Source organism: Cupressus sempervirens, chromosome 9, assembly GCF_028749045.1.
Source record: "Cupressus sempervirens isolate cs-2001-9-10 chromosome 9, ASM2874904v1, whole genome shotgun sequence".
Taxonomy (NCBI): domain Eukaryota; kingdom Viridiplantae; phylum Streptophyta; class Pinopsida; order Cupressales; family Cupressaceae; genus Cupressus; species Cupressus sempervirens.
In genome coordinates, this window is record NC_143126.1 from 517,177,532 (window position 1) to 517,189,469 (window position 11,938).

Consider the following 11,938-nt stretch of genomic DNA (forward strand, 5'->3'; position numbering starts at 1 on the left):
GCATAAAGTATGCATGAAGTTTCGAAAAAGATAATAAAGAGTTAAAAATCTGTGATCAAGGAGTTCCCTCGGGTGATCGCACAATTAGAGCCCCGAATTTAGGAGAGAACTCCTTATCAACATTTGAGGGTCCATTTTCCAAGGACCGGGAATTTTGGAGAAGGAATTTTTAGAGAAAAGGTTTTGAGAGAAGAAATTTCTCTCACAATCTTTTGAATGTTTGTGAATTTAGCATCAGAACCAGGTAGATTCTTGTGTTTTGTTCACCGAATTAAATTATGTTATAATCCTATCTTCTTTGTGATTGTTGAATCATTTATCCGAATTTCATTGTGATGAATCTTCCAATATTTTATTTTGAAATTACTGGTATGCATGTTGATTTATTTTGTATACATGAGGATTAAAAATATCATTAGAACCTTCTTTCAGTAGCTTTTAAAATTAAAAATTAAACCGCAAAGGGCTTTGAAAGAAATGGAAATTGAAAATTAAAAATTTGATTGTTCACTATATTTTTACCCACCCCCCCCCACCTGTCTGGCAGCATTAATTGCTGCTAACCGCAGGGTACTGTGACAGCAGCAATACTCTGTACTGCTGCGGCTGCAAGGAGGCCGCACAGCTTCAAAAGCTAGTGGACTTTAAAAAAAATTGCAGAGGTTGTTTTAAATTTTATGTTACAAAATTTTATTATTAATTAATAATTTTTATTTATTATTAATTTAATAATTAATGAATTTTTATATATATTTAAATATGGTTAATTTTAATTAAGGAATTTATTAATAGTTTTGTTAAATATTAATGATTAATAATTAATAAGATATTAATATAGTTGTTTATTTCATTATTATTAATTAATCTAATTAAAATTAGTTTAAATAAGTTTGATTAATGATGAATATTGTTTTAAATGGAGTTCTAAATTTATGTTATTATTATTATTAATATTAATTTTAATAAAACTATAATTATTTTATTGGAAAATCAATAAGTATTATTTTAATAATTTAATAAATAATTACCCTTAAATTATTTTGGAATAATTGACTTATAATCGAATAGAGGTAATTGCACATTTTGTTCAAATTCAAGAATTGGGTTATATAGTTAAGTGTAAAATGTAAAATTCATAAGTTCGAAAACTTACATTGAAAATGAAAACTGAAACCTTACTGTTAACTATGTATTTTCAAAATCAAACCAATCTATGAAACCTACACTGTTATCTGTATGTTGTCTATGTTTTGGGTTTGGGTTGACTAGAGTGTTGACCAGTTTTAGGATGTCTACCAGAGGCTTGGGAGTTCTGTGTTTGTGTTATTATGATGATTTGATCTTGATCTTTTAAACTCAACCATGGTAATGTGTTTGGTACGCTCTATGATGAGTTTGGTTATATTGTTCATTATTGCTTTCTATGTCCTCGTGTGATTACAAGATGAACGTTATGACATATTTGACTTAACCTTTTTGTGTCTTCGATCAATATTTTTGGGATGCTTTCCAATTGCTTGTAAAGAACTGATGGGTTACTTTGATTTATCTTTTGATGCTTTCCAATCACTTGTATAGGACTGAGGGAAATACTACGATTCTTTGATTTGTGATTTTATGAGCTTAGGGTAGGTCATCTATATGTAATGTCGGGAAGTGGCTTGCAATGGAGGTCGGGGCCCAAAGTGGCTGCCAGGGTAACCCATTGTAGGTTGTTTAATAAGTGAAAACACTACATTAAAGGGGATTAAAATGAACCTAATAAGAGTCTTTGTTTTTCCTTGCCCATGCCTCGAGTGCTAGTACAGACTAGGATGGGAGTAGAGAGGACTTTTGGTTGCGACCATGCATCGTTAGTATGCCTTGTCAGTACGAAAGGATACTAGTGCCGCATAGAGTCACTAGGGGGCTGGGGTTAGGTTAGACTGCTAGGGTAACTCTAGCGTTGATTCGTGCGATGACACTTGCCCGCTTGCATAGTAGATTCCCCACGTGTCTTTGTTTGCCTCTAGGTCTAGATGTCGATTTATCTTGGAACCTTTGAGGTAGATTACTTTTAGGGCTTCCTTGACTTAGATATTACTTTTGATTTTGGGATTGATATCCTGTTTGGGACTTGAGACTATCTCCTCAACGTGGTGGGAGTGGGCCTTTTTGGGTTACCACGCAATCAGGTGGTAGTGCTATTTACTTTTACCAATGAGATCCATCCGTTGATGTCGTGGCTGGAGTTCCTTGTTCTGCATTTCCTTTCATTCTATCTTTGTGTATTATGATGGATGGTTATATCTTTATGATGGATGATTTTACTTATTGTATTGTACTTTGTTTCATGGATCCGAAAGGGATGATGTAATATATTTTTATAAATTTATATTCTTTCATCCTTTCATACCCTGTGACAGTACAGTGGATGATTGTGCATTCCGAATTTTATTGCCAAGTGGCATTCGAAACAAACTATATTATTTAAGTGGACTTGGACTTGTAATTATTCTTTCATATGGATGTGTTATTTATTTGACTTAGTATTAATTAAAATTAAAAGTGACTCAACATCTTGGGATCCTTAAGGAATGTAATCTATTATGTTTGCTTATGTATGATTGTATGTTATTGCTTCCGCTACTTTATGGTTGTTGTACATGTTATTCTTTTCTTTTTTTAAATGTTTGGCAAACTTAGTAAAACTTTAGGTTAGTTCTTTTGGATCCCTTGGTGGGGCGTTATAATGATGATTCCACGATGAGGGTTCATGGGGGAGCCATTTTTCACAAACTCTCAAAATTGGAATAGCAAACTGTCTATTTATAAAAGACTTTCTAACTATAAACAAATGAACTCCTATCAACTTTAAACCTAAATCTAAATGCACGGTAAGAACATGAACTACAAGGATCCAACACAAACAGCAATCCTTCAATCCATTAAAGCACTCAAGCAATTAAAACAGCAAGAATTCTCAGTTCTAGAACAGCAATTCGTGGCCTTTAATTTTCAAACTCCACTTATTACAACATCCAACCCTTGAGATGGGTCTCCTTTGTGGTTTTATAGGTCTTCACAAAGGTTTCAGACAATTATCATAACCATCAACACCATCCTTACAATATGCACCATTCTTGTCAAGAAATTGTCATGCAATTTTTCCAAATTGTTAACAACATTTTGCATCTCCTAGCACCTTTGACATTAACTCTTGGAACCTTCCAAGAGATCTACTATGACCTCTTTATGATGTCTAAGCATGATTTAGCCTTCGGAGCATCAACTCACATGATTTAACCCCCTTGACACCTTCTGCAACAATTAACATCTTTTTGACATTTTCCCAACTTTGTACTAGATGACAACCTATGACCTCCAACCTATGCAAAAAGGTGTACAAACACCATAGAAGACAAATTAAACTCAAAACCAAACTTTTCCTAGACTTCAAGGGTATAAGACCCATAACCCTAAAACCCTAAACACAAAGCAAGCAAGCAAAAACATCTAGGATGGATTGAGCTTAGTCAAATCCATCTAGAAGCAAACTCACATGACCTTATAAGATCCAAACACACCCAACTGACTTGGCTAAGGTCAGTACAAGCCAAAAACCAAAAATGTGGAACTAGGACTAGGAGTTAGCCTAGGTGCTCCTGCACCACGTACGCTCATTGTGTTTGAAGAGTTAGAAGTTCTTGCACAAGATGACATGCACAATGTTGCCATAATGCATAAGGTGATTGAGAAGTTAGCTTCTAAGTTCAAGGTTCACTCTACATGGAAAATTGAGCATATGCATAGGTTGATTGGGTGTGGAACATTGGGATAGACATGGCCTTGTCAAAGTGTAGATGCGGTCATTTTATATAGAGTTGCTTAACATGCATGTCAAGTCAATTGAGCCATTCAAAGCAATGTGTGATGTTGAAGCATCATTGGAGTCCAGTTATGGTAAGAAGAATAACAATCTTTCCCATTCATTGCGATCCATATTGATGTTGCACAATAGAATTACTATTTGAAGAGGAATGATGATGTCTTAGTCAAGTCTACTAAGGCCAAGGCCTTGTAACTCATTTATTTAAGTAACTTTGCACCAATGCCTTTGTTCCGCTTCTCAAGATTGCTAAACAAGTAGGATGTATTATAAGATTACGAGGCATGACAAAGATTTACCAAACATGGCATTGTTTACATATCAAAAATCTTGATTAGCAAAGGTGCACTAAGCTATGGTTGTTTAGACACATGGAACCCTGACTGTCAAATGCAAGTCACAATTGGTTCCCCTTCTCCTTTGGAAAGATATTGTAGACCTTGTAAGGCTACTCTGTTACTACCTATTGTGAGGTTCACACACCATCACCCCATTGCAAATGAGGACCCCTCTTTTCATTTCAGCAGTAGGTTTGGATGGTCTTGGGGTCTTAGGTAAGCATCAGTTTCCGGTCTTTGGCCTTAGGGTGAGGATGCTAGGGGTCGAGGTGTCTAGAATCGGTAGGAGGTCAATCATAGTTTGTAAGGAAATGCTTAGAAGTGCTGAAAGGACTAAATTTGGAATTATAGTTTTCTCTTGAGCATTCAGTCCCAAAAAAACTTGAGTTTCCGCCTCCTTAGTAGTGCCTTTCATTTTTTTTGGATGATGAAACCTGGAAATTCGGATGAATTTTAATATGGAATGGGCAAATTCATGAGTTTTAAACTTTGAGAGAAAAAAAATGACGTGACTAAAAATTCGAAAGAAAGGGCAGATTCCGCCCCTTCTTGGGAAATAATTCCCAAACTTCACTAAATCCTGCCCCATCCTTAAACATGTTCTAAAACCTCCATCTCCGCCTTGGGCATGATCAAGTTGGTGTTTGGTGTTGAAAGCAACAAGTCTAGAGGACATAAAGAAGTAGTGGGCATACAAATCTGAAATCATAAGCTTTAAGAACAAAATAATTAAGGTGAAAATTCCCAGGACCTGGCGAAATCCGCTGGCCTTTGGGAAAAAATTCCCAACCTTCACTCATTTCTACCCTGCTTAGAATGGAGGAAGGTAAGGTCTAGGCATGGCAACACAATCTGATCTGAGTGATAAAACTATTAGGGAAGCAGGACTGATTATTGATAAGGTGCCAATCGAGGACTTCGAATTTCCAAAAATCTTCTCTCCTGACAAATTCCTGCCAGCTATAAGGATGACTCCTCATGCACTAGCTAGTTCTGCCCATGGATTCCTCAAGCATAAAAATATCCGCTCAGCATCAAAACGAAGTCCTTGCACAATGGATCTACAAGATAGGGATGATGAGGTGGCACTGAATTGAGTGTTTGATGTTTCACTTTGAAACGCTGAGCATTTGATTCTGCATGTTGTAGTGGAACAGAACATACATCAACACTACCCTTGGCTGCGCAAGGTTCTTGAGGTTGGATGTACAGTACAAAGATACTACACCATGAAATCTGTGAACTACTTCAAAATATTGTTGAAATCTTTCTCTTGTGCATGTAGATATTCTTGTAGTTGTTGATCCCAGTGCTGCAGCTGTTGAATATCCATGAGAAGACACTTGTTCTCCCTCACAGAGATTGATGGAACTGATTGTTTTTGGCTAGCAGCCTTTCAAGCTTTAACACAAATTATCATTTGCCCCCAAGAAGTCAATCATAGGACAATTCATAGTATGTCTAGATGGTGTATTGTTTAAAAAGTACCATGAACTACTGAATGTGTAACTGCAACTTGTTAGACAACGTGCAGAAAACAGCAACACATTCAAACAAAGATAGATAGAAGAATCGCTATTCCCATTCATGTATGAGAATAGGATAAGAATGAGAATGCAATTGATCAAAAGATTAATTAGGCATTCTTCTAAGCTGTTTAGACTGCACAAAGCAGAAAATCAAATGCACTATGCATGCTGACATGAGAAAGATAACCTATCAGGCTATAGCGCTTTACCTACTGAACTAGAAAGCAGAACTACCAAGTCCAATGCATCAAAGGTAACTTATTAGGCTATTGTGCAAGGGTTACCGAGCTAGAGTGCAGCTCTACCAAATCAAATGTGTCAAAGCCTTCTTTTGTCCTTTTCACATTTATGCTTATTTACAAACTACTAGTTAGGCCTATGTGTACATGATGCTGCCGAGTGTTGAACTCGTGGTCCAGAAAACATATGGCATGGGGAGTGCTTCCATATGTTCAATGTATATGATGCAGATGTCAAACTTGTATAGAACTAAAATCTTATGGTGCAAGGTGCGCAAGTGTCATGTGCATACAGAGGCATTGAAAGTGGATGATGTTGTTCCATGTGTAACCCACAGATGATCAAAATAAGTTGCAAAGACAGAGCATGTGCTTGTAGGGCATAATGTGGAGTGAACAAAACATGATGCTTCAAAGAAGATTCAAGGGTGCTTCAAGGAAGATGTAAAGACTTACAACAGAAGATCTCATTAATGAGTTCAGGCTACAGAACTTTGCAAGCTGATGTGTTGGATTTACATCTGTGTGCAAGGGATTTCTGCACTAGCCTAAGACTTTTATTTGTAGCAGAGATGAAAAGACAGTGGAGTTGCAATGGTCAGGAATGCTTGTCATCCAGATATGAAATGACATAAAAACATTCTGATGGAAGTCAATCCAATGCGATGGAAATCTTGCAGATAAAACAGAGACCAGTGAAAATCAACAAGGAACCGAGATGGAATAAGTACAAAATGACTGAAGATAAGGGTCGGTCTCACAGAGGTCTTCAATACAAGCTTAAAACACAAGAGTCATAACATAATGTTATGAGAGTTAGCTTCACATGAAATAAAGTTAGCTTCACAGGAAATAAAGTTACAGAGGTTTCGCAGAATAGGGACAGAACATTAACTTCTTTATTCCAAATGTATTGACAGATACAATTGGCTTTGACCCTCTTAAGGATCCATTCAACAACATTGCAGATCTAATATTTGTTCCTTACAGTCTACAACCACCTGTTCAACACCTACTATAACCACCTCTCAACCAGTCTGCACTTGCAGATTCTTCACGCTGCTCTTTAGGCAACAAAGGTTGATTTTCATGACAGGTTCTCTTTCCCTCCAAACCCCTCACCCACAGTCTTCAATCCTTACCTTAGAAATTGGAAACAGGTGACTGGGAATAATGACCCAATGCGGTCATTTTGTAACCAACCATCTGCCAGAACTGATCTGCAACTGGCGACAGGAAATCTGGAACTGGCAACAGAAGATTGCTCTTGTGCTAGCCTATCGACATAAGGATTAACCATCCAAACTAAGATCAAAATGAAGAACAAAAAAAGCATTTCAAATAAGAAAACAAAAGAAAAGGATGGGAAGTGATGTCCATGCATCAGATTCACTACAAACAGGTGAAAAGTACGACTGCTATTAACAGCTTGGTGGAGTGGCTCTTAGAATACCTTAAATACAATGGATTGACTAGACATTTAAAGTATTCATTAAGAATATGGTAAAGATTAATAAGAATAATCCCAAAAACTGCATTACTTGACAAAAATAAGTTAACAACTCTGCATATCTGCCAGAAGTAGTCTAATATCATGTCCAAAAGCAATGTCGTCCACCCTAGAGGAAGCTGAATAGAAGATTCAGCTCTGGGCATAACTTGTCTACAATGTGTAATCCCAAGCATTGAATAAGACAGATCTATGCGATACAATGTGGCTTTTCTAATTTTAAGCCTTGATGGTGTACAGAGCAGACTGAATCTCCTGGGTTAAATTATAGAGGTGACAGTTCACAGCCATAGCAAAGGTCTCCTTTTGTGCTTTTCATTTCAAAAGGAGTTCTGAATTTGTTTGTTGTTAACTTTTGTGGGATATGAAGTTTTAGTCATCAATAGTAGATATTAGTTTTCCACAGTCCATAGCAGTTCAGTTGTGTGTTTCTGGATTCCTCTGTGTCAATTTTATTTGTATCAAGAAACATTTAGGATCATACTCAATGATCCTGATGATGAAAGAGTGCATGAAAAACTTGAAGAAAAGTTTGCAGAACCGGTTGGATATAAAAGAAGGGAGAAGGGGAAGATTGGACAGACTAGAGAATGGAGAAATAAGAAGAAAATACACTTGGAAAGCTAGTTTTAGTCAACTCAAGCCACAATTAGTAATTGCACTGATTAAATATTCCTCAACTATTTTGATTGTACAAGGCAAATGGACCAACTACTCTGTCAGTAGCTTCCTTTGTTGTAATTATTACAAGACGTGAACAGGAAAAATGTCATGGCTGCAATTACAAGTCAGGGAGGTCATTTTGACATGACCAAACCCAAGGGTAAAAAAAAAAAGGTGGTTTTATAGTCCACGACACTATGCCATAGTTTTTGGGTTTACATATGGTGACAGTGATATGGGACTACCTCATACTCTTTTTCGAGAGGCGCTTGGCGCTACAAACAAGGCGTACATACCCTACCCCCTAGTGGGATTTGAACTTGTGACCTCTCTTTCAAGAGTACAAGTTCTCCACCACTAGGCCAGCGGGTCAAATCCCACAAAAGTACAGATCTAACTCAAAATGCCTGTTAAAACCTTTGTTTAGGTGCCAGTTGTTGAAACCCACCTCCAATATCTTCCGTGAACGTTTTGATACCAGCAATTCCAACCTTTCTCGACATGCTTCCATGATTATAGTTTCAATATTAGAGATCATTGGTCAAACATCATGCATAAGATATTGAATTTTTGAAAAGTTGAAACAATATACGAGTACAAATGATTTGCCGAATATTTGAAACAAGCAGCTCTGCACCCCACCCATTTATTTCTGAGATGAGGGCAAACAAAATTCAGGCAAGTTAAGGGAGGAGCCAGAATTGGATCCAGATTAGGAAATGAAACACTGGGAGAAGGTGAGTTGAGGAACAAGTGGGATACGAAAATGCTTCCTGCTTCAGAAATTTTAGTTTTCTAGCTAGAATTCAATGGAACTTCAACCTTTAGAGCCAAAATCTTGTACTGAAGTGAGCTTGACATAGAACCAGAGCTGCCAGAAACTTGAAATGATAATGTGTCAACAAGAAACGAGAGTAAAAAGAGAGGAGGAGAATTAAGGTTTTGCCAAAACAATTGATTGCGAGAATGATAATATGAAATTTGCAAACAAGAAAAACTATTAAAAATTCAGATATTCATTAAGCATCCACATTTCTAAAACTACAAACATCAGGTGTCAACTATCAAGAAGCCAAAGGAATGATTGAAACTTGTGACTATAATCATGCAAACTATCTAAAACTTAACCAGAAACAAGACAGACAAATCTCAATGCAAGAAACGGCACCTCAATATTCATTCAAACGGGTAATAGGGTACAACCCATGATTTCGAAAACATATAAAGGATAAAGGCTGCAACATACACACCTTTCCAGTCTGATTGGGGGACACAAATGGCAGAACTTCTGCAAGCCGAACCTTGATTCTGTGCACAGCGTCCATGGTCAATCCTTGAGCAGCATGAGTTACATCCTTAATAATGGACTCCAATGACTGCCGTGCATTATCCAGAGCATCAGCAGGAACAGGAATTGCTGCCAATTTATCCACAATTCTGTCCTTCATTTGGGACAAGCTCCTCTTGATATCCCCCGCTACTCCCTTCGACGCCTCTAACACGCCCTTTCCTTTATTCCACAGCTGAGAATGATCTGTCCTACCATTCTTATCACCAGAGTATAATTTCCCCTTTTCTTCCTCCTCATTTCCCCCCCTGCTTTGAATCTCACTATTGTCATCTTTGCGGGGTTTTTTGTAAATTTTAGCGCCCTCCGGAGAGTAAAGTTTCCCCTGTCCGACACCGTTCTCTAATTGGGTTTTTGTTGCAGCAGGTCTGCCCTTTTCTGAAGGAGCATACAACTTGCCTTGCCCAATTTTCTCATCTTCCTGCTCCGATTCATTTTCTGAATACCCACTTCGAGAAGATGGTTTTGCAAAAGTTGTTTGCTTCGAAGAGCTCATCTTAACACTCTCGGAACCAGAGCCTACCATTTTTGTCCCTGTTTTCATAAAATTTTGTAAATAGGTCTCACAGATTCACTTCGTCGCAGAGTATGGATGGAATTCGTGGTACGTTGAATTGAAGAGATAGGGAAATTTTATTGGATGTAAACAGATAGCGACATATCGAACCGTTTCTTGATGTTATCTGTCAGCTTTTCCATTGGAATTTGGGAGGATGTGCATGGTAATAGGTGCCGTCAGACTGTGTTTTCGTTGTCTGGGTGGCAAATCGAGTCTACCGCCAGCTTTGAATTTAACGACAAAATATGTGTATGATATAAAGATATGCAATAAGTTGGCGTAGAATCTTTATCCGCTATGCGGGATATGGATATTATAGTAAATGGCAAGTTAATTATCCTTACAGTTATAGCTATGGGGATATTGTAGTAAATGGCAAATTATCCGCTACAGCTATAGCTATGGGCATATTCTAGTAATGGCAAGTTAAAAAGGGCAGTTGGACAAGAGAGCAAATTTAGGGAAGACGGACTTAGAGAAGTAACTCCTAAAGACCTGATGTTTATTTTTGGCTTGCACGTGTAGATAAGTTTGGAATTATGTACATCCTAATGTAGAAATAGGCTTCACAAAATCAATATTTTAATATTTTGAAATCTCAAACCTAATTAAATAGATTAAAAATGCTTATTATATATTTATAATGTTGAGAAATGTTTTATACAATCACAGTATAAATGGAAATTAAGTACAAGAAGATGTTGAAATTAAAAAAAATTAAACAAAAAAGAAAAAGGAGTAGTTACATACTTTTACATTAAGTATAGATATGTTAAATCATATTCTTTGTTAATAAAAAAGAAAAAGGATCAGTTACAAAAAAAATTAATTAAATGTAAAATTTAAAAAATAATTTATAGGCAAGGTATATTGTGAGTCTCTCATTTCGAGGTTTTGGGTTTGAGTCTATTCCAGCTTAAAACATAATAATAAATACTCCCAATGGATAATAATAATAAAAGAAAAAATAATGTAAGCTATGGTACTTAGTTTTTGGATTAGATTGTGTAAAGATTTTTGCCATCAACGTTTTGAATCACACTGCGTGATCTGTCATCACGATGAGAGAGCAAGAGATGTAAAACCTTCAACTCATTACCTATCAAAAAAATCTAGTTGAAATAATAAGAACTCAAATATTGATGAAATAAGATGGTTTTGCAACATTTTTTTTGGTTTTGCAACATTTTTTTGTTGTTAAATATATCTTTGCATGCACAATCATGCTTATTTTTTGTGGGGGGTGGAGGAATTTGAAACAAATTTGTGAAATGTCAAGAGACATCCATCAGGGGATAGGGGGGTATGAGGAGCCTCACACAAGTTATAAAATAGAGGCTCCTTATTTCATTTTCATTTTGTATTTTTTCAAGGAGGAAGAGGTGGGGACTTTTGGAGGAGTGGATTGAAGTTTTTATAAAGTAGAATGAATTTTTGAAGAAGAGTATTTTGAAGTTTTGGAACAAATTTTTTGCAAGTGAGATTTGTATTTTTTATTTGTAATTTAGTTTTGCATTTAGATTTAGATTTAGATTTAGATTTAGTTTCAAATTTATTTGTAATATTCTACTTTGATTTAGATTTCAATTCCAATTAGTTTCATTTTGACTTAGAATCACATTCAAAATTATTTAGATTTACATATAATAGTTTAACCTTGCATGTTTGATTTAGATTTAGAAGTACATTCATAATCTAGTTGATTTACATGTTTGATATTACTTTTCATTTACATGTTTCAAATTAGTTTTAGATTTTCATGTTTCATATTAGTTTTAGATTTCCATATTTTAAAATGATTTTGGTGGGAATGTTTAGATTTGTATGTTTCATAATAATTTTACATTTGCACATTTCAAAATATTATAAGGAGAAATATTTTCC

At 36.0% G+C, this 11,938-nt stretch overlaps 1 protein-coding gene across 1 annotated transcript in view; it reads right to left on the reverse strand.

Moving 5' to 3' along the window:
- LOC149539630 (uncharacterized) overlaps positions 1-10,259 on the reverse strand; it is a 69,193-nt gene extending 58,934 nt beyond the window's left edge. The window contains exon 1 of the mRNA XM_089800860.1: positions 9,398-10,259. Within this exon, the coding sequence (XP_089656986.1) occupies positions 9,398-10,039 (642 nt within the window). The 5' untranslated portion in view covers positions 10,040-10,259. The remainder of the gene's footprint in view (positions 1-9,397) is intronic.
- Positions 10,260-11,938: the final 1,679 nt, after the last annotated feature.